This window comes from Cydia amplana, chromosome 13 (genome assembly GCF_948474715.1).
Source record: "Cydia amplana chromosome 13, ilCydAmpl1.1, whole genome shotgun sequence".
Classification (NCBI taxonomy): Eukaryota; Metazoa; Arthropoda; class Insecta; order Lepidoptera; family Tortricidae; genus Cydia; species Cydia amplana.
The window spans coordinates 1,312,566-1,337,428 of NC_086081.1; the positions used below are offsets into that span (position 1 = coordinate 1,312,566).

General features: G+C 39.2%; 1 protein-coding gene across 1 annotated transcript in view; it reads left to right on the top strand.

Annotated features, from left to right (window-relative positions):
* The window catches only part of LOC134653679 (disheveled-associated activator of morphogenesis 1), a 91,552-nt gene that overhangs the window by 20,001 nt on the left and 46,688 nt on the right, over positions 1–24,863 (top strand). The window contains exon 2 of the mRNA XM_063509072.1: positions 18,212–18,364. Within this exon, the coding sequence (XP_063365142.1) occupies positions 18,212–18,364 (153 nt within the window). The remainder of the gene's footprint in view (positions 1–18,211; positions 18,365–24,863) is intronic.

Sequence of the window (24,863 nt, forward strand, 5' to 3'; positions counted from 1 at the left end):
CTGTCTGACCCGAAGTTAAGATTTTTTTTAAATTGGACCTTGTTTTATAAGTTTATTTACTTCTGCCCCACCTCTTAACAAATTCTGGGTAATTCTGGGTACGCCCATGGTTGTTACCAATGTGGTGAGATTTTAGATAATTATCAGAAACTAGCGACCCGCCCCGGCTTCGCACGGGTTAACAAATTATACATAAACCTTCCTCTTAAATCACTATCTATTAAAAAGACCGAATCAAAATCCGTTGCGTAGTTTTAAAGATCTAAGCATACATAGGGACAGACAGCAGGAAGCGACTTTGTTTTGGACTGTGTGAGAGATGATATGAAACGAACGCAAGTGAATGATGAGATGACGAGTGACAGAGAGGTATGGAAGAGAAAGACATGCTGCGCCGACCCCAAGTGAATGGGACAAGGGCAAGAGAATGATGAGTGATTGCTATCCCGAGCTCAAGGATTGTTCTTCAGATTTTCTCTAAGCAAGCACATTTAGTCCTTTCGCTGAGATGAGGTGTAAGTATACACCTCTAAGGTCCGGTACAGACCATACAAATTGCAGTCGGGTTGCATTCCGTCTGTATCGACACTATCGACCCTAAAGGTAACTGATGACTATCGTGATTCTTGACGTACAAACTACAAACAATACCGTAATTCGCCAACGTATTCCCAACTGCAGACAAGCAGGCGCGGGCACATGCTGCCTCATTATCATTTAACCCGTGGAGCGCCCCAAAATTACCGTAGTATGGAACTCCTATACTAGTTACTGGCACACGTGTCTTGTTAGGGCGCTCCACGGGTTAAATATGATCGCCACTACCCCACCACGCCTTTTGTAACTCACGGACAGAACAGTCACCCATGGGCTTTGTACAGTCGCCATCAGATATATCGGAGCGGCTAAGGCGCTCACAAATATCTGAGCACGCCTGTATTTTCAGGGCGTTAGAGATATTGTGAACATCTGGGCCGCTCCGATATATCTGATGGCGACTGTACAGTCAGACACAATACCGTTCTAGTCACCTCTAAAAAGGTAGCTGCTAGAGGTGAAACACTTCTTAAACTTTTCTTTTTCAAAGACGTACGCCTATCTCACATGCTGAGATGAGTGAGACAATTTCGTGGCACTGTTTCTCTGTTTTGTACAATTTTCTATTTTGTGTTTGTGCTTACGAATAAATTATTTCTATTCTATGTATTCTATAAGAACTAGTTTTCGTTTCTCTTGCATGTAAAGATTGAATTACCAATATCCGTAGGTCAAGCGCCATACATCTTCCAAAAATAAATAAAAAACAGAAGTAGCTAGGTTCGAAAAATACTAATAAAATATAAGATCATTTTTGGTCCATGCATCACCCAAGTCGTAATTTTTAATTAGTTACTTAGTAAATCCCCTCATCACCAGCAATTACGATATTTTTTTTGCGTATTTGCTTACATTGCGCTGACTGTACATAGGTACTTAAGTAGGTACACATATTTATTTTGCATTCGCGACAGGGCAGAGTCGATTTTTTATGCATGCGCAATCGTCGACCCACATTACTTTTACGCACGACTTGCGAAAATAACGCATTGTCTCAAGATGTATGGCAGTTGTAAAAAAACGTTTTATTGTAAAGTAACTGCATTTTGTTTTAGTGCTTTTGGAAACGTTACAAACTTGGACATCGTCCCAAACCTTCGCGATTTTCACAGGATTTGTGAACCTACTGTAAGGAAGGCTTGTAATTTGAGTTTTGGCAGACAAGCAGTTTCCATTTAATTTGATTCTTGGTCAATCACGCTGCATATTATTACAATGAATATGTCTCCGATGCATAATACGCCAATAATAGTTAAAAAGTAATTTATTTTTTGAATTCCTTTGAATTTCTGTCGTGGTGAAATGAATTTAATTTCAAATTATCGCCGCAGAGTAAATTAACCTTATTATTCTACTATACGACAAAGTTCCATGTAACAATATTACGAAGAAGGCTGAATTTCACAATGATGCTTCAGCTTTAATATTAAAACTTAATCAAAATTATAATTAATCTGTCATTGCTAGCGTATAACATGTAACCTAATGCACTGAAGCAATGATAAATGTCTACGTTTAATTAAGTTCATGTTTATAACGTATCATTTCGAGCCCATCTTCTATTCGTTTGTCAACTTTAGTTTATGGATGCATAAGTCTTAATTACATGACTGAAGTCAGTACCTACTACAATCAACGTTGTACTGTATGCAACGACAACGAACAATCATTCTGATTTGCGATTATTTACACTAACAGCTCAATATAATATTAACTAATTTTATATATAATAACCTTTAATAAATAAAACTAAATTTGAAATTATAACAACAAATGATGTAAGATGTGACATTTAGGTAATATATAAAATGCTGAATTTTTGTAGTCAGAGATAAAAAAGGATTTTATTATTGACTTTTTGATTTGCACTATCTGATAATAAACATTACTAGATTTCAGTTTTGCTCACGTAATAAATACACATATTAAATAAATACACATATGTAATTACAAAAATACCTTCGTACACAAATGTGTTAATATGTATTTGTGCAATTAGTATTAGCGGAGGCGCTCGTGAGCATTTTGCTAATCGCCAAAATCAGCATGTCAAGGCAAACAATAGGGTATTTGACAATTTTTTATGGATGGTATCAGTCGATCAGGTTTGTTTTGAGGATCAAATGTCTGTATGGGACCCATTGTCTTAAAGCAATACAAAAGTCACAAATGATGGGCAAAGTCGCACTTTACTGACGAAACGCTTCATAGAAAATGGCAATATATCACATCGTGACGTCACCATGTAACGTTAGAAGCCGTTTCAATGTATGGAAAACAAGGAAATTGCGATTTTGTCGGGGAAATATTGCGTTTATGTATATGGTTGCAATACAATATTTGTTTTACATAAAATGTAAGGAATCGAATGGTATCGTTATTTTTTCCTATTTGGAAGTAAAAAAAAAACTTTTTTTGAAACCTTAAGGCTTTGTATTTTTTTATTATTCCTTTATATTTTTAAAATTTTCTATGTATTGTGATAAATTGCTCATTTTCTATCTATTTAACTAGATTTAGTTATAAAATTCAACATGTGTCAAATACCCTATTCTGTAGACTGTACGTTCGATGTCTACTGTAATGTACTTACCTAATTAAGCTGTAAAATGTGCTGTATTTACTTATTTGCATTTATTGCAATAAGTGTTGTGAATATGAAATAGTCGGTTTTATTACTTATTCTTTAATTTTAAATAAGAAAAACTTTTTTACAGTACATATGGGGCTACTTTTCCGCACTAGTGCGTAAAATATCACTTTTCGTGCGTATGTCGAAACTTTAAAGTAAAACGTTGTTCGATACACGTGCGAATAGGTAATTCGCCACTCGTGTCGATTTAACATGACCGAGTTTCGAATTTCCTCTTTTTCGCACTTGTATCGAAAATAACTATTTCTTGACTGCTTAGCAACACAACATTTACCTTATAAAGAACACATGAAAACAAGTCTTGAATTCGTCTTAAAGCGAGTCTTTGCGTCTCGAGTCTTTAAAGACTAACAAATTAAACAGAATGAAGTAATATAATTCTTATAATTGTGATTTATGAGTTAATTTATGTTAATTCCCTAAAATATCAGGTATTTGATGAATAAACTGGTTAATGAAAATAAATGGAAACCTTGACACTTGTCCACTCGAGTGATTCCAAAAAGCAAATTACTTGCGCATATGTTGTGTGCTTAATGATGTTATTAAATTACCATCAATCAGAGCTTTGGCATTTTCGTTTTTCTGAACAAATATGCTAACTTGGATTAGGTATAGTTATGTAGGTAATGTGTTAATAATTTGATACATTAAGTAATTATCAGATGGGATAAGAGGAACAACGCAGAAACACAAACTTTTGTATATCTACGCTGCTGGAAAAAAGCAAAATCACACAGATACCTACTTCTCTGTTTCTTCAAGGCGTGTATGAAAATATTTTTACAGTACATATGAGGCTACTTTTCCGCACTAGTGCGTAAAATAGCACTTTCCGTGCGTATGTCGAAACTTTAAAGTGCCATATGTACTGTAAAACGTTGTTCGATACACGTGCGAATAGGTAATTCGCAACTCGTGTCGATTTAAAACACTCCCTTCGGTCGTGTTTTAATTTATCGCCACTCGTTTCGAATTTTCTCTTTTTCGCACTTGTATCGAAAATAACTATTACAGTACATATTACGTACGTACGTACTACTTTTCCGCACTAGTGCGTAAAATAGCACTTTTCGTGCGTATATGTCGAAACTTGTCGAAGTGCCATATGTACTGTAAAACGTTGTTCGATACACGTGCGAATAGGTAATTCGCAACTCGTGTCGATTTAAAACACTCCCTTCGGTCGTGTCGATTTAAAACACTCCCTTCGGTTGTGTTTTGATTTATCGCCACTCGTTTCGAATTTCCTCTTTTTCGCACTTGTATCGAAAATAACTATATTAGGTACCTAGTTGAAGTTGAACTATGACCAGTCAAATAATTTAATTTCAGTACCATTTCGTATCTTGTCACGGTGACAATATATAGATACGAAATGGTACTGAAATTAAATTACTTGGCCGTACCTCATTTCAAGAATTCCTAGGCTTTTAAAATCCAAATGGCATATTGATAGATGTAGATTGATATAGATATAACTTTATAATATGGCATCACTGCCACATTATAATTGGCGTACTCGTAAATTAAGGCGGATCCGAAGACTATAAAACGCTAAATTGGTACAGACGTCCCTTCGAATTACTCGCAGAGATAAGACTGCAGTTAATTGGTGTTGTCAACCATTCGTTTGTTCTTAACTACCCCGATAGACTGCTGCTTTATTTATTTACCCTTTTGTTCATTAAAAAAGGTTCACTTTGTGGGCTTAATGGAGGGAGACATATTTATTAACGTTAAAGTTGACTACATTTAATTGGTACATATTAGTACATTTAAAGATCGGAGTGCGCTGTAAGTAAATACATAAGCATAATATACACGCCAAAGACACGACATGCTTAGTTAGAGTAGCCGGTCAATATGACTAACTGAATTTAGTTCTTGCCAAGTCGCATTATGAAAACGGTCGATAAAAAGTAAAATTTAGTGTTAGAAAATGTCCCCGAACTAATGACGCATTATTTTCCTTGTCTACATTAGCTTTCACCGCATTTTAGCCGGGCGCCCATGGACGTGACATCCTTTTAGACCTTAGTGATGTAATTTTTTTTCAAGTTAAGGCGGCCGCGTCATAAAAAAGTTTCAATAAATTAAGAATTACTATTAGAAAACGTAATTTCCCCAAACTAATGACGCAGTTTTCCTTGTTTTCACATTCGCTTTCACCGCATCTTAACCACCATTGCCCAGATATATATCCTTAGTTATCTTACAGCATTCTTAACTACGTAAGCGCTTTCAACAACTTTTCCGATCCAAGGGCAGGAAATCTGTGAAAAAAGACCGTTCTAAAGTACTTCTTCTACTAAGTCGGTCCCTCACTGCTGAGGATCGTGACTCCGCATACAAATTTTCCAAATGGTAGTTCTCCACTTCTCCCTGTCGATTGCTTTGTGAAAAACGTTGATTAAAGTGATGTCCATCTAAGCGGATATTTGGTCACACCATCTCGTTTGACTTGGTCCTCTAGGCAGTCTGCCGTCCACCTTTCCCATCATCAAGTCTCTCCAAATTGTCAGGGTCTCTGCGAGCTATGTGACCGGAGTATCTCAGTACTCGTTGAAGAACTTAGTTTCTACTTAAATAGTTTCTTCGTATTCGAAAATTCTCCAAAATCGAATGACGCATTGTTTTCCTTGTTGACATTCGCTTTCACTGCATCCTAGCCGGGCACCCATGGACGTGACGGCCATGGCAATGACGGCCCACTGACATGGACGTTTCACGGCCGCAGGAAAGCGCATTCGATACACTTCTGCCTTTTGGTGATACGATAGACTAAACAGTAGAAACAGTGGTCTTTGGGTGGAAAGTTTATGTGAAGGGACTTTATGTTGCTGTTGAATGTAATTAGCAGACTCTAAAGAACCTTTAGATGAAATATTTGTGTTAAGAAGTGATGTTTGGTTTATCAATTTAACATCACCGCGTTTATCATTACGCTGGCAGGGCCGTTTGCAAACCTTAATATTTAAATATGGTGGATTAGGGTTACTTTGAAAACGGGGTAGTTTTGATACTAACTAATATCTACTTAACTAGAAGCACTTCATAATTTGGCATCAATTATGCTACTGCAAAGCTTACCAAGGCCCCTTGTTTGTTGCTGCCTCAGTTTAAGTCCCAGTTTGAGTCGCAAGTTCATGTCTCGCACAAGACTGTGATTTCTTCCATATTTCCTTCATTTCAAAAATATCTGTATAAAATGAACTTGTTTCTAATAAGTACCGTTTAGTATAGCACCTTCAAACATCATAGCACAGATCGGTACATATCATCCGCTCGATCGGACTTGCAACATTTCGGCAAAATGTCGGCAAAAGTTCAAGCGAACAATGCCTCGGTCTGTGTTGAAAGGATTCAATTGATCCGTTGGGTGTGCATGAATTAATTTTAGGAATGTAGACTTAAATGTTTTAAATACTCTGTAATTTAAAAGGGAATAGTTTCCTTAATTCCTTGAAAAAAAAAATTATTCTTCTAACATTAAAAAGGGGATGAAAATTAGTCATAAACTTTTTTAGTATGAAACAAGTTTATGGGTATTTCCTGAGGACATCTTATAAATTGACTTTAAAGCCTGATTTTCTTACTTTATTCTTACTAGGCATGTTAAAATCTTCTACTTTTTCTAAGTTATGTGATAAAATTCTTAGAAAATGTACCCAAATCGTTAACATAATTTCCACAGAAAAAGCTGCGGTTTTTTTCTGGACGTTATTTATCCAAATGGTGTTTTTAACATTTTTGTGGAACGGACGAAGTCCCTGGTGAAGGCTAAGCTAAGTAGAGCTTAGGCTGTTACCGGAAACTACTAAAATTGTATTTCGTATATTTTCATGTTTGTCACTCAAATAAAGTAAAAGCGATGGAGAAGGAAACAGCCACTTCCCAATAACTAAACACAACATTTTGTAACATATTATCAATTTATCATTTACAAGAGCATATAACAAATGGAATTCCACAATAGGTACCTTAATATTGCTTTTCGTAATCGGAACAGTTAACTGAATAGCTTTGTCGTAACACAAGTAATTCAATCTTAATGATAACACATTGCAGCTTGCTCTCCTAACTTTTACTAAACTTGTGACATCATAAATAACCTTATTTCAGCAGCGAACGATATTTGCTAGAAGTGACGTCAAAGCGAAATCAGTAAATTAGGTATACACAAAAGAATCCTCTATCCTCAAAAATTAGGCATTCAGAAAGTTAAAAATGTTGTTGACAGATTTTTGAGCGTTGGATCCATATTACGTGTCGTCTATTTACCATTTTTTTGTGCATGTTCACTTTTTAAAATAAAAATAATTTTGATACTGTTCTGTTCTGTTGATAATGTTCCTTAATTTTAAGAGCCCATCAACGTGCATTAGCACCACTGCTAAATAATCGTGATTATTTAAATTTGGGCTCTTAAGGGACCCACAGATTACCAGTTCGCCGGACGATATCAGCCTGTCAGTTGTTCGGAGCTGTCAAATTTTGCTTTTAACTGACAGGCCGATATCGTCCGGCGGACTGATAATCAGTGGGCCCCTTTAGTCACTGGTCTAACTGTCCGCACATCGACAGCCACAAACCCCAGTTTTTTGCCTCGGTTGAGCGTGCGCGGAATTCCTGTGAGCCTGTCACACCGCTTCCTAATGAGTCGCACCCGCTTGCGCAAGCGCACGCGCTGTCACTTTTAACTTACAAACTCTTCGATCAACACGGAAGGGATGCGGCATTCGCATTATTTCCCCTCTGCCTAGGTACAAGATCAACTGATCTAGCGCGGGTAATAAAACTAGTTGCGCTCAGATTTTTAACTAGACCGAGTCCAGACGCGCGAGTGAACACAGCAGCAGAAAAAATGCCTAATTGCTTGGTTTTTTGTTGTACAAAGAGGTCGGGGACATCACATTTACAAAAAGAAGGTGTTACATTTCACATGTAATATTTTTTTTACATATCATACGTTTAATTACATTTAAATACAATTATTATATTTTAGTCTCATGTAATTGCTGGATTTATCGATTTTGCTCGCCCAGTACAAATTGCAGATCGGTCGAGCGACAAATCCGACTTCTCATCTCTCAGAAAACAATAAAATTCTTTGACGAAAATGTGTTAGTGTGCGTGTTGTGACACTTGTGACTCGTCCGTACACAAAAACAGATCGAGGTGTGCAAGATTTGTCTGTGTAGGGTGTCATTTTCTATGTATTTGTGTCGTCATTACAGATTGGATTTTGTATGTAAGTGTGTGAGAAGTGCGACTGTGTGCGAAAAATGGCAGAATGATTTGTATGTCAAGATATCGCTTGGGCCTATCCCTTCTGACGTGTCGGAAGCCCGTGTTGATCGAAGTACAAACTAGTTGTTGGCTGTTTATTATTATTTACAAACCTAGTTTTTAGTGTTCCGTAACAAAAAGATGAAAAGAATCCCTTGCGGTGCGACTCTGTCCGTCTGTCTGTTAAATCGCTTAATATTTCGAGAACTACTTACGCTATCGATTTGACATTTGAAATATGTAGTTATAAACAAGGCTAACTCAGATGCATTGAAAGTGTTATTAATTATTTCTAGGGTAAGTAATTTTACTTACTTACTTAAATTTTAAAGTTATGAATAAAAATCTCCTGTTCTGCATTTGCAGAACAGGAGATTTTTATTCATAACTTTAAAATTTAAAATTTAAAAATTTTTAAAACAAGCATGATAAGCAAACTTCTACCTACGTATAATAGACAATTTGTATATCGTTGCTGGGTTTCATTAACTTTCCAAATCAATATAAACGTAGCTTTATACCTAGCACTTAAGTTGTTAATATTCTTCTATCACATAAAAGATCATTTAATTAGCGTTTAAACCTTACGTCTAATTATTGCTCGAGCTACTGATGCTAGTGTGAAAATTTCACTTTTAACGTTTTAATTAAGCCACTTGGCAATAAAATATCCATGAATATATAATGTACCTAATATACGAGAATAGATAATATTGTAAGTTATGACTGTGCCAACTTTTACGTGTTCGAGAGTGAATGCAAAAACAGTAGTCTTCTCTCATTTCAACATTAAACAACAGGTTTTGTGTGACCTTAACCCCGAAGGTGATAATACTGACGGTTTCCGCTATCTTACATGTAAGTAGCTAACGTAACGTTTTCACGATATATTCAAATCAGAATTCATCCTCATTATAATAAAGTTTTTCTCATGTTATCGGTACATAATGTAGAGATTGGTGACAAGATCTGCGGGTTCAGATATTAATAATGCGGCTATCATAAAAAAAAACAGGCAACGAACAGACGAATCGCCTGATGGTAAGCGATTACCGTCGCTCATGGACACCCGCAACACCAGAGGGGTTGTGAGGGCGTTGCCGGTATTTGGGAGTAGGCTCTTTTCTTGAAAGTTTGATTTGAAGGTAGTATCGGTCCGAAAATACCGCAGGTGACGGTTCACTCCACATTTAGCTGTGCGTGTGCGAGGCAGGATCTGTGGTGTAACCATAGAAGGTAGGATCGTATAGAAGTGGTATTATACGCGTGCCTCCGTGAGGGACATAACATACGCAAATGCGACACACTGTGATTGGTCGAATTCATTTGTTGCCCACCATAATCCATACTAAAAAAACGGTGGGGAACAAATAAAATGTGAGACTGTGACAAGGACAAACAATAATAGCTCTTTCGCTGCTATTCCTACTGAAAGATACATAAGACTATCCCGTTCTGTCAGTTAACCCCACCACTCATGCCCCAGTTTAATACTAGATTCATGGGTGTAACTGACCTATCCCTCTGTGCTAAACGTTACGCGGCCTATTAGTGTCATGGTTGTGGTGTGCCGGCATCCGCTAGCCTGATTTACGGGTGACACGGCGGAATTGGGGACATCTCGTTGCGAGGGGGCAGTCTACCAAATTCGAGTTTTAATTATTAAATCTGTTTCCGATTTGATACTGATCTGATTGTTCAACCAAAAACGTCATTCTGACACTGACAGATCAGTATCATATCGGAAACAGATCGAATAACTAAAACTGGAATAGGCCTATACGTAATCATTTTAGCGGCACGTTTATGAGACTATAGATACTATAAGGCAAAATATGTAAACATCTGTATATTTGACGTCGACTGTACATTTGCGTGCACCACAACGCAACACAGTTGTAATCTTATTTACTGATCATTATCTTACGACATTGACACTAGCACCTGTATCTTTGTCACTTTCACTTTACCAATAAGATAATATTTACAACGTTAATGTGATAAAAAATAAAAAGTGAGTTTGAAGGCTCACTGACTCGTTAAGACGCGATCAGATTTACGAGTAGATATTGCCTAATATGAATAATACGATATATTTTTTCTTAGCCCGCTATAGTCTCCCACTGCTGGGCAAAGACCTCTCCCCTTGATCTCCAAACTCCCGTTGTTGTGCTTTTTCCGGCCAGTTACTGATGAAGGTGTCTAAGTCATCCCGACATCTCCGTCTGGCTGGGCCTGCCACGTCCGCGCTGCTTTGCGGCATCCACTTGGTGGCTATACTAGCCCACCTATCGACGACGAATGAAATAGATCGATCAAATGCCGCATGAAACTCGCATTGCATTTTCTCATTGTTTACGGGAGCCTTATGCGGTTATCACACTTCCGTACAGATTCGCGCGCCGCTCCGGTGTGAGTGAGACAGCATCTCTATACGTCCATAGCGCGGTCTCGCTCTCAAACCGAAGCGGCGTACGAACCGCATCCAATGCGAAGACCGGCTCTAAGCCGTTATGTTTAGGGCTTGCAAATATTCGAAACTTTCAGATATTCGAATATTCGACTTTTTCTGACGACGTATTCGAATATTCGAATAATTATTCGAATATTATAAAAAATAAGAAAAGGAACGAGAAATCGGTTTATTATCGTTTTATTCAAAAGCTTTTTTTACATATTGCTAAAACTAAGGATATTTGGCAGAAATCCACTTAATTGACTAGATTTTATCGTCCTACTATTTATAAGATGCCCACATTTATAAAAACAAGTAAAACGCCAAAATTAGACGTATTTAATATTTCTAGATATAACTTATTATAAATGCGTCGTTGCGTGAAATAATATAACTTTAACCATCCAAACACCTAGGTATGTAAGATATTTTTTTTAGTAGGTAATTATTTTCCGATTTAAATTAACTTGTAATCACTCAGAGGCCTTTAATTTCATTGTATTTTGAATCTTTATTGACTTTATTTGTTTTGGCAAGTTATTATTCCTAATGGTCGGCTAATTATACAATATTGGAATATTTAAGGGAAAAAGTTAGTTGAGTACTGGGTGGATTATTCGTCAGCTAAAGGTGCATGGTTAGATTACCAAGTTGGGCAGGTTTGGTATGATTAAATTTGAGAATTGCGATAAGTGGCAAGGTTTAGACTTCAAAAATTCGCTTAACGTACGCTTGTACTGAATAAACAGAATGACCCTTTAACTTAAAACTTACGCACCGTAAAAATAACATACTTTTTGATTTCGTTTTCTTTTAAATTGAGTTAGGTTTCACTGAATATTCACGAAGTCTATCGAGAGGAATACAGTAAAAATATTATTTCCTTCGTATTTGGGTACCTACCGTTCCTCATTCACTGTAAATACCCGTAAAACACACAGAAACTGTAACTACAGCGGATGACATAGATTTTTTATAGTAATAAAAAATATTCGAATATTCGAAACCTGAGCGGCCGAATATTCGAATATCAAAACAGCTCGAATATTCGACAAATTCGAATATTCGAATATTCGAATTGCAAGCCCTAGTTATGTTGAATGAGAAAAGATTGCGTGCGCAGCTCCGTCCTTGACTGCGATCCGAGGCGTGTAATTCAATTGATACGCTCTTGTTTTAGGCGTAGGAAAGAAGCGCTAGGTCAATGGCACACGAGTTGATACTGGTAGTATAGTTTATTTGGCACATAAACTGAGAATTCGGAGCCTGAGGGAAGAACCGGGGTGTATGTTGACGTATGACGTATGTCATGTATGTTGCGAGCGTAACAGTGTAAAAGATGTTTTTGTTTACTAGAATATTGAAGCGAGTCCTGTGTTCTAAGACAACATTAGCCTATAAACGAATTTAACCCAAATAAACAAAAAATACAAAAAATAAATACCAGAATCCTGCTGAACTGCAAATATGGCACAGTGAGTCCTGTGCGACACCTGGAAGATGCCTGGCAAACGGAAACATGGTCGCCCTAAATTTACTTGGCGCCGTTCTGTGGAACAAGAGCTGGGTGTATTGGGGATGGGGTGGGAGGTGGTTACTCAAGCTGCCCGGACCGGAAGCCCTACACCCCAGCAGAGGGTAACAGGATGAAAAGCCTTGGTCCTGTCCTGTCCTGTCCCTGTGCTTTTGCATTTCTCATCCACAATCGCTTTTAAGAAAACTGCTAATAGTTCCTCCATCTTCTTAGGTGTTTAACTGATGGTAGTGATGGTTACATAAACTGTAGGTTACCTACCACTATTCAAATATTTCAGTTGGGTTTCTTAATGTTACTTTGAATAAGATCAGCAACTGACAATTGGCTATTTATTATACAAACATTAATTTAGCAAAGAGTTCTATCAAAGGTCAAGCACCTCTAGAGGCCAAGCTCTTTACGAATGAAACTTTTGTTTTCTAGGCTAAGCGCTACTTAAGGGCCTACTGCAGCCGCGTCTGGCGCTTCGTAAACCACGCCCGCTAGTTCTTCCCTCCCCGCTAACACGCACACATGGAAACGCTTCGCGCCGCACGTGAAGTTTGTGTGACCTTTTAGCACCATCTAACGTTACAGAAGTTAACTACCATTATACGTGGTCGCTGCGGTCGGCCAGAAACTTAAATTCGGAAAAAATTGAAACAGATGGCGTTGTTACTTGTTCATAATAGCAAACAATAAAATAATTAATTCATAAACCTGCATATTTATTGTTGTTTTGGAAGATGTTAACATCATAGAAGCAGCAGCGTATATAGCATATAAGTTAAGAGTATTGATAATAAGAAAATAGCACAAGAACAGAAAAGAGATTATTTTTGATAAAATATGATGAAAACAGATTTACTTGATTACGCTCACCTGACTTTGCGGTCACTAAATGCAAATTTCAACCTTATTGTTATGGGGTTACAATAACCCTGGGGTTGCAGGCGTCCATGGTCGTTATTATTATAAATGCTTTGGTTGAAATGCTTTTTAACCCTCGAATTTTTCATAGGTACAGTCACCTGCAATAATATGTTACTCTTCGACGGCCGCAAAAATATGTGACACGCTCTTATGGCTCTACAAATAAGATCTAACATGATCTACCGCAAAACGGCCTTCGGTGTGTAACATATTATTGCAGCTGACTGTACTCGTATTCATTGTTGTATAGGTAGGTATTAATATCTTTTATCCGATCGATTTGCATTTATTTGAAATAAATCACAGTGTTTAGTAATTATATGTTTTATTGAATAAGAGATTATTTAGGTATGTAAGGAATACAGGGTGCCTTTTTGAAACAGTCATTTTTAGGGTTCCGTAGCCAAATGGCAAAAAACGGAACCCTTATAGATTCGTCATGTCTGTCTGTCCGTCCGTATGTCACAGTCACTTTTTTCCGAAACTATAAGAACTATACTGTTGAAACTTGGTAAGTAGATGTATTCTGTGAACCGCATTATATTTTCACACAAAAATAGAAAAAAAAATTTTTTTTTTGGGTGTTTCCCATACTTAGAACAACTGAAACTCAAGAGACACTTCCAAAGTGGTAAAATGTGTGTGTCCCCCCCCTGTAACTTCTAAAATAAGAGAATGATAAAACTAAAAAAAATATATGATGTACATTACCATGCAAACTTCCACCGAAAATTGGTTTGAACAAGATCTAGTAAGTAGTTTTTTTTTAATACGTCATAAATCCCCTAAATACGGAACCCTTCATGGGCGAGTCCGACTCGCACTTGGCCGCTTTTTCTGGATAATTTTGAATTTCAATTGTCAGGGGTGCCTACATTATTTTTTAATACATTTTACAACGACAACAAACAAAAGTTCAAATTCGCCGTATTTTTATTACCCGGGTCGATCGCAACAAAATAGAAAATCATGTTTTTCAAATCTAAGCGTTATTGTAATTTATCTCAAATAACCAAAAAGTCAATCTGACTAGAACTTAAAAACGAACTGAATTATTTTAATATGTCGATTTTTCTTGGTGACCCAGGAGAATTTTTTTTTATCCCATACAAAAAGAGCGTATCCCAATCGCGTATCGGTTTTGGTTTTTACTTATAAGTGTGAAAAATATATTCTACCATATACGAAGGATGTGTTTTTTTTCATGTTTTATGTGTCTTTTTGTACAATAAAGTGTTTTACTGCTACTAATATATCATATTAACGATTAACTAAAAAGGTATTGACATCTAATTTAACTGGTAAATTATTAAAGTCCGCTAAAATTAATATACATATATTCAAAAAAATATTTGTTAATATGTCCCAAAATCATGGCTCATTTTTTAAGTCTCCTGACTTACCAAACATATCGCAACGAAGGCAAGGGTACAACGCGGCATCGTGAACCTAATAACGTAACGTTTCAGTTACTTTTTTAGTCGCCGACCATTTTATCCGGGGTACGAAAAGAGGTATTAGATCTATCCTGGGTCTAATATGTTATAAAAACATAGTTTTTTGAAAAATGTTCGTAGGTAGTACACAAAATTTACATTTTCTTTTAAATGTGATTTGGGTCATCGTTCTCCCTGGTGACTTTTCTGGTGACCCAAGAGACATCAATTTTATTATGACTCAGGAGACTTTTTTTCTATGCACTTTGATTTTTTTGATGCGCTAATTTTGTGATATAAAAAATAACTTTAAACTGCTGATATACTTATATCACTTTGCTGATGAGTGGAAGTGGAATTTAAACTTAATTTATTGTTCTCTCCCTTGACATTTTGGCATACATTTAACATGCTGCAGTGCACTCCTAACGTTAATAAAGACATAATTTTTAGAAAAAGCTTTAGAAAAACTCACTCTTGAGCTTAAAACGATTAAGTCCTTATCATATTATGTTAGATTTTTAGTACAGACCCCAAATCAGTGAAAATGTGTCTTAGCCAACTAAATTTGTCTCTGGGAAAAGTACGATATCCCTAAAAATTGTACGTACATTTCGCATTTTTCTGAAGGAACGGAATTCATAAATTGGGTTATTATTATTTTTTCAGATTATTTGATTGCATTGACATATCACCAAGATAGATAGAACATTTAAGTTACCAGAAGAAAAGCATTTGTGTTCTTTTATACAGTGTGGAAAAAGTAGGTTCGATTCCCAGGCGCGACTAAGCGAATTTAAAAAAAAACAACGTGTTGCATTCCGGGAGTGCCGACAGAAGTGAAAACTCAATGACTAGTCCAAAATGTCTGCAGCACTATGTATAATTGACCCATCCTCCTTTCTATTGAAAACTTTTGGTTCCGAAATTGCTGGTCAGTGAGCTTGTTTAAAATTCGAAATTCAAATTTATAGCGTTAATTGTTTAAAATTCGAATAGAAATTGTAAAGTTATCTTGCAGACCTCGCGTCTAAATATATTTGGTCATGATATTTTGAGTTTTATTCACCAGTACTAGAGTTCACTTTTATTAGCGATTTCATCAAGATGTAGCTTTATTGAATTATATTTGAGTGATATAAAGTTATAATACTGTGAGATCCTCGTATTTCAGCCCGTACAAGATTATAACCTTTTTCATGTAATGTCATTGAGTTTTTCTTTATTGATTTAAATGCCATCTAAACCTTACGGTCACATGATCGCCTTACGCTGTCTCGAGTTTATCATTTTTTCCCCACCTCATAAAGTGCCTAGCGCCGCTAAAGAAGTTTTCACTTCAAAAATCTTTGAATGCAGTTGTTTCTTTAAAAAACAATAATGTTTCATTTAAGTAAAATGAGCAAACTTAAGGTTTTAAGGCACTTTCCCTCCAGGGCCCATAATTTTTTTCCACCCGGTAGTAGACAACAATTTTTTTCGACTAAATGAAGTTTTATTAGATAAATCGTTGATCACATGGTTCGTTTCACACATCACATCAAATCGTTTGTCATCACAATCAAAATTTGTCAAAAGTAATGAAATTTATGCCAAAAAAACATAAATAAAACATATAAATTCAACACATTTTTTTAATAAAAATCTTTCTCGATGATATAAAAAAGAACATCGACAAATTATGTTCAAAGAATTAATATCAAAACAGATGTCATAATTAGGATTGGCTACTTTAAGAAAGGGACACTGAGATTTAATCCTCTCGCTCTGCACGTTTTTCTCATTCCTCCTTGTCAAGCCAAAATAAACTATAAAATGATAGTAACACAGTACATTGTAATATTCACTTTTCCCACGGTATCACATGTCATTGTAAATTACTTATGTGAAATTGTAGTGGCGTGCGACTTTCAAACCGGAGGTCACGGGTTCGAACCCCGGCCCGTGCAAGTGAGTTTTTGTAAGTAGAGACCTTTTTTAGTGGTACTTAAATATAATAACTTTTCGTATTATTGAAATAAAATATTTTATTCAAACAAACTTAATAATATAATAATTAAAACGAATAATATCAATTAGTTTTTAATATTTATTCAATTATTTTAAATTATTTGAGCATGAAACATACTAGATTTATTTTTATCATTACAATAGAAAAAAAGCAAAAAATATATTCTTATAGATATTTTATTTTCAAACAAAAATAAAGCAAAAAGTTACGGTTAGATTCTGATGGCTAAATACCAAACAGCTACCGATACATTTCAATATCTGTCGAAATTTCCTAACCCGTTGTAACTGACAAAGAGTATAGATTTCGACGTAGCATGACGTAGCTAAGCAAACACGCACACATGCGTAACGTATAGGCCTGTAAGAAGGCACCATCATAGGTTTACCTCCGATTCCGTTACTACTCAATGGAGTTACGACTCAACGTTTATTGGATATTAAAATTTTACGTAATTCGGAGCGCTGCGCGAAGTGACATAGGTCTTACCTCTTTGAGGCACGACGGCCATCTAACATTACTGGCATAAAGGATGCATTTATGACTTTGACGCATGACAGAAAGAGAAACCGAACTGCGTAAAATGGGCGTTTGCTGTTGAATTCATAAAATCAAAAATCGATAATAAATCCATCGGTAAAGGATAATAAGTTAATATTTAGTTCTTTGAAAGTTAAGACGAGATGAAAACCTTTGCTGTAAGGTGGATTGTGCTGGATATGGATGTGTTTTCTAGTTGCACGAAGCTAAAACCGAAAAATGAACACGTAAGTTTGGATTTATTTTCTATCGAGAAAATTTTAAGCATTCGTGTTTCGACTACTACGAAATGTCTTATCATATAGTCAAGAAACATATATCCGAAAATCACTACTGTTTGTTTCCGGGGCTAGCCACTGCCACCTTTCTAAGATCCTGTTATTTTTCGATGCACGGCCTTAATGGATTTGTTGACGGATATCAAACGGCATTGAACGAACCATTTTGCGATTGATATCTTTATTATTTACCAATTCTTGCTATTGAATGTCGTAAGCAAGGTCATTTGGAAATTGGAATTAAAATGATAGATTTTGGTCAATGTTTTAGAAATGAGAAAACGGATTGTTATGCTTCGCGGAATAGGATACTAAATATCTGGTGGAGTTTTGCGGCTTGCGTCACGATTTTCCCAATCATGGATTTTTTCGAATTTTTGCGTACAAATTTTCTAATAATAAAATTTAGTCCTACCACTACATAGTTCGCAAAGCCAATAAATATTTCCAAGTAATTTAAGATGTCAAAAATCTAACATGAATTTTTTTCTTCTTTTCAGGGCTTGCCGTCGTGGTCGCGCGGGCTGGAGGCCGCAGAAGCTGCCCGCGCGCGCCTCGTGCGCTGGGCGTGCGGCGAGGCGCCCGAGGAGCCCCCGCGCAAGAAGATGCCTCACGCGCTGCGCAAGCGGTGGCCGCTGTGCCCGTGCCTGCAGGTCAGTGTTGCTGTCTCTAGTGTTGGTGTCCTTGTCTACCGGGCCTGGTTGCGTGCGGCGAGGCGCCTGAGGAGCCCCCGCGCAAGAAGATGCCTCACGCGCTGCCCAAGCGGCGGCCGTTGTGCCCGTGCCTGCAGGTCAGTGTTGCTGTCTCTAGTGTTGGTGTCCTTGTCTACCGGGCCTGGTTGCGTGCGGCGAGGCGCCCGAGGAGCCCCCGCGCAAGAAGATGCCTCACGCGCTGCGCAAGCGGTGGCCGCTGTGCCCGTGCCTGCAGGTCAGTGTTGCTGTCTCTAGTGTTGGTGTCCTTGTCTACCGGGCCTGGTTGCGTGCGGCGAGGCGCCTGAGGAGCCCCCGCGCAAGAAGATGCCTCACGCGCTGCCCAAGCGGCGGCCGTTGTGCCCGTGCCTGCAGGTCAGTGTTGCTGTCTCTAGTGTTGGTGTCCTTGTCTACCGGGCCTGGTTGCGTGCGGCGAGGCGCCTGAGGAGCCCCCGCGCAAGAAGATGCCTCACGCGCTGCCCAAGCGGCGGCCGTTGTGCCCGTGCCTGCAGGTCAGTGTTGCTGTCTCTAGTGTTGGTGTCCTTGTCTACCGGGCCTGGTTGCGTGCGGCGAGGCGCCTGAGGAGCCCCCGCGCAAGAAGATGCCTCACGCGCTGCGCAAGCGGTGGCCGCTGTGCCCGTGCCTGCAGGTCAGTGTTGCTGTCTCTAGTGTTGGTGTCCTTGTCTACCGGGCCTGGTTGCGTGCGGCGAGGCGCCTGAGGAGCCCCCGCGCAAGAAGATGCCTCACGCGCTGCCCAAGCGGCGGCCGTTGTGCCCGTGCCTGCAGGTCAGTGTTGCTGTCTCTAGTGTTGGTGTCCTTGTCTACCGGGCCTGGTTGCGTGCGGCGAGGCGCCTGAGGAGCCCCCGCGCAAGAAGATGCCTCACGCGCTGCCCAAGCGGCGGCCGTTGTGCCCGTGCCTGCAGGTCAGTGTTGCTGTCTCTAGTGTTGGTGTCCTTGTCTACCGGGCCTGGTTGCGTGCGGCGAGGCGCCTGAGGAGCCCCCGCGCAAGAAGATGCCTCACGCGCTGCCCAAGCGGCGGCCGTTGTGCCCGTGCCTGCAGGTCAGTGTTGCTGTCTCTAGTGTTGGTGTCCTTGTCTACCGGGCCTGGTTGCGTGCGGCGAGGCGCCTGAGGAGCCCCCGCGCAAGAAGATGCCTCACGCGCTGCCCAAGCGGCGGCCGTTGTGCCCGTGCCTGCAGGTCAGTGTTGCTGTCTCTAGTGTTGGTGTCCTTGTCTACCGGGCCTGGTTGCGTGCGGCGAGGCGCCTGAGGTGCCCCCGCGCAAGAAGATGCCTCACGCGCTGCCCAAGCGGCGGCCGTTGTGCCCGTGCCTGCAGGTCAGTGTTGCTGTCTCTAGTGTTGGTGTCCTTGTTTACCGGGCCTGGTTGAGTGCGGTAAGCCCCAAAGGAGCCCACGCACAAGAAGATGCCCCACGCACTGCGCAAGCGGTGGCCGCTATGCCCGTGCCTGCAGGTACAGTACCTACAGTTTAGTGTTGTCTCTAGGAAGATGGTGTGTCGAGGAGCTCAAGAGTAGAGCTTTGAATTCCTGTGGTTCCAGATAACCTGCTCCAAAATCTTTCATTCTTTGTCTGGCGTGACATTCACACGTGTCTTACTGTCTCTTCCTCTTCGCCACACATTCTACAATGGGTGTTGTCAGTGTCCCATCTTGGCAAAGACGCCTTTGACTCCGTAAAGGCCCGTAAACATCACTTACCAATTTACCTTGCTTATTATATGGACATGTGCATTCTTCCCATCCTGACCTACGGAGCACAGACTTGGTCTTTGACAAAAGTTCAGAAATCCACCCTTAAGGTTTGTCAGCGCGCCATGGAGCGTAGTATTCTCGGCGTGAAGTTGACCGATCGCATCAAAAACACTGTACTACGCTCCAAAACGCAAATAGCGGACGTAGCTGAAACAGCCGCCAAGCTGAAGTGGGACTGGGCGGGACACGTTTGCCGTATGCCGGATGATTTGTGGGCTAAAATAACAACCAATTGGGTCCCACATCAAACCCGGGGTCGCGGCAAACCTCGACGGCGATGGCGAGATGACCTTGACGCCTTCGATAGGAACTGGTGGGAGACGGGTCAAGACCGGGATACGTGGAAAAGGAGGAGGGAGGCCTTTGCCCAGCAGTGGGACACTCTAGGCTCATATAAATAAATAAATATTATAGTTATAGGCAATTGATCCGGAAATTCAGGCCATCTATCTTTTGAGAGCAGTTATTAAGGCATTTTCCAAACGGACTACGAATTACGGATATAATCCTTTCCTGTAGTTTGTAAACTGACTGCTTCCACAGGTTCCCTTGTGAGCAATTTCGCGGAAAATCAACCAAACCGTGCCACGTTTTTGTCTTCCGTATTGCTTAAAATACTCAAATATGTATAATTCATTGTACCTTATTAATTAATACTTTGTAAATGTCAAGTAGTTTAAAATTATCATGTTTAATATTCGTAAAAACTTGCGTAGGTAAATGCTCTAGGAATAGCAGAACGGGTTTTCAATCTTTAATTATCATCAGTCGCCTATTTTAATTTCAAATACCGCAGTTCATTAGTTGTTATCTTAATATTTATAGTTTTGGCCTTTATACCGACATTTTCCGCTCAGACTGTTTGCCAACGACTCTAATTGGTCCTATTCTTTAGACCTTGCTTAACCTACTTATGCAGAACTGTCTAATCTATCATATTATTCGTGTTATCGTTAGGAAACTTGTATAAATATTCAAACGGCAAAGTCGTATAAATCTAGGCGAAGCTTATTTAGTATGCTTAGTGCAATCAAACATAGTGTTTACATTATCACGCGTATGCCTCCTATCCATATAAAACTCTTCAAGTGGAATCTTAGAGCGATTAATTATTATTCATACCTCGCATTTATAGAGGTGCCTAATCTTTTTACTTCCTGACTGCATTTGCTTATCGAACTAAAGATGACTAATCATTTTGATGTCACTTCTCTAGATAAGCTGCCTATTTAAATAATACTTTTTTATCCAAAGAAACGGTGCCTTTTGTGGTACACACTGTTAACTGACATTCGTAAACCTTATTGCCAAGATATAAGGTCTATCGAATTGCGTAGGCGTTGCTATATGATTTGTCGCAACTACATTTATGTCAAAGTAAAATAATCGTCGATTCGACTCAATCAATCTTAAAAATCGGTCACGCTTACGCCTCCAGCTCCTAGTATAAATGATTATAATGGTTTTTTATAACGGGTAATCATGTTTTGTCACACGTTTAATGGATACATATTATTTGTGTCAATTGGCTGTTTAGTGTTAGAGCTGTCTTTGAGTAAGATTTTGGTGATTCATGTCCACGGTAGACATTTCGACGGTGGAAAAAATACCTCAAACAACTAGATTTTTATTTAATATCCACATATTTATTCTATTCTAATCAGTTCTCCTGGAGCCTGACACTGACACTTTTCTGTAGATTTCCGTGAAAAGTAATAGTAATAGTATGTAGCAATGTTCGGCTACCTATCATCAGTCTATTTGCAAACTCACGTGACACTTGTCTTGCCACAGTTGTGAAACGAGCGCCCTACGCGATGGGCCAGTGTAGAGAGGGAATTATTGCTGTCGGATGGCTTATGGCGCGGCGGGATGGCAATGGGATGGCCACGGTGTCGTGTTTTCGTCTGCACATCAAAGGTAGTGGGCCAGCGATGCGTACGCAACTCTACACGTGGCCCATAGTGCGTGCTCTCTACCGTCGCTTGGTCATCTAGCTGGTCTAGTGCTAGGCCATCGTGTAGAGGAGCCATAACCATCGCATGGCCGTCTCGCTGGTCCAGCGCTGGGCCATGGTGTTAGTGGAGCCATAAAAAGTAAGTGATATATCTAAACAGTGATACGCGAACAGAACGTGACAACAGGGTTACAAGCAAGACTAACGCGAGCCCGTCGATCCAGAACGTATCGATATCACATAGCGAATAGCTACGTATCCGTTGCCGATATCGAATTGCGGCGCGGGGCTCTGCATCGTGCTTTCACTGAGCCAACGAACAGGATCTGAAGGTCTGCTGTTTGTGACTCTTAGGTATATCCATCCCCTGCTATAAAGAACGAATCGATATCGCATAGCGAAGCTATCCATTAACGATATCGTGTTATTCCGGCGCGGGGTTTTGCGTGCTTTCACGGAGCTAACGAGGTGCAGGGTCTGAAGATCTATAGTGTTTGGGACTTATTTATCCCCCGTTGTAATGAACGTATCAATATCGCATAGCGAATAGGTATCCATTACCGCTATCGAGTTGCGCCGGCGCGGGATTCTGCATCGGGCTTTCACCAGCGAGGTGCAGGGTCCGAAGGTCTATGGTGTTTGTTACCTTTATATTTATAGCAGGGGGCTGTTAATGAAAGCTTGAACCACGTATTGAACCACGAAAATTGTTTGAAATAACTAAATTTAGTTTTTGTAAGAATTTGAGCATTTTTAGGAGCATTTACGGTTCCATTCCGAAACTTCTACTCTCCATAAATAAGTAAATTAGCGTTGGTTCACACGGCAAATAATTTCATGAAATGCTCCGTTGACGATTTTTTTTTACAACAGAAACACAAAATCTGTCCAGTTAAAAAAATATATTTCATCTCTAAATAGTCATTCACTATGTGGAATCAATACATTCCACTTCTCAAGTTCCAGATCACCTCACATTGAAACAGGTATTCTGTACCTGCACTCGAAACCACTTCGTACTTTACGACTGCGTTATGACAGTCGCTGCTGCGTTGAATTATGTGATAATTAAACGATTTATAGGACTCTGTTTGAATAACTTGAGTGCAGGGTTGTCTCGTTCGTGGTTTTTGAAAGCGGTCGCCAGATCAACTCGACTACAAGATGGGGCCATATAAGACAACTTCCGTTTACCACAGAATTAGATTCTCCCGTAATAATTTAGTATGGCCCAATTCCACTAACATTACGATTTTCACAAGAAAATAATTGGTCGCTGTTTTATTTGAAATCTACAACCCTCAACCTCAAAATTTAAGACCATGCGGATCCAGTTCGCGTTTTTTATAAATTGGTAACGAAAGTGTCATGTTGAATTGTCGATAACTCGGGAGACTTTTAAATTTAAAGAATATCATATTATTCCCTTATCGATTACGATACAATACAATCGGAACCTTGGATTCGGTGCCGCAGTGAGCGTGTTAGTAACTGCCAACTGGGATTTTTAAACTAGGTAGCTAAACGAACGTAAAAGAAAACCAAATCACAACCGAAACGTAGCTCCCATTTCGCTGACACTGACCGATTGTCAAGCTAAACCTCACTTTCCACCCATGCATCATTATAGCATTAATTAAGGCATTCAGCCCACAATGCTAGGGCCGGCCCTGCAAACCGGCTGCGATTGGAAAGCCGTGATGTCGGTCAATACATATTTTAACGCGCGGAGATGCGTTCGTGCGAGCACTGCTGGCCACGTGTTTTGCGAAATTGTATGTGAGTGCGTAGAAATTGAAAAGTCTTATAATGCTTTAGAAAATCTCAAAGGTAAAAACATGATTATATGGGGACGAACATGATATTGAAGCAGAAAGGAATGGCAAACTTTTTATTTAATTTCTATATCCGGAGCATGCAGAGAGGTCGCATGTGGTGTCAATTTGCGTTTTTCTCTACGAACCTACTGGTTATGTTAGATCTAAGTCGAGTGAACCTTATTTAACTACTTTAGTATTACATATGTATTACTTATTATTGGCTAGGTATGTGGGAAGGGGGTGAGGAAATTACTAGTCACGACGACAACGCAACGGCGCTGGAACAATATAAAATGTCATAATGGGACGAAATCTTCATTATACATATTTTGTAGCCTGACGGCTACAAAATATGTATAATGAAGGTTGACACCTTATTTTCTATGGCTATAACTGCTATAAGTAGTATTTATTCTGTTTGGTAAAATGTAAATAATTTTCAATTGAAATAGTGTTGCATTGGCTTTATGGTGTTGGAGATCAAGATCGATGGAGAAAAAATATGGGAACTGAAAAATCAAGTGGTCACGATCCTCAGCAATGAGGGACCGACAAAGAAGAATCTATAGGATACTGACTACAATTCCAGTGTACAGAAAAGGTCGTCTATATTTTAAGCTGACTTGCGAATAGACCCGACCCATGGCGTTTACAAATACCCGCTAACTACCGCCTCTATTCGTACGTCAATCAATCTGAATACTATCGCTATCTTACAGCTTCGCGCCAACTATTTACCTTGTAACCTTTATAAGTGTTGACGGGATTAAACAATTTAAGTGATTTAAGCTTTCATTAAAGAATATGAAAGTGATTTAAGAAAGCTGAACAATGATACTGTCTAGTATGACTAGTATCATTGCTTACTTGGTGTCAGTAATGATACTCGATCTGTCAATTAAGCGTACCTTAGTCG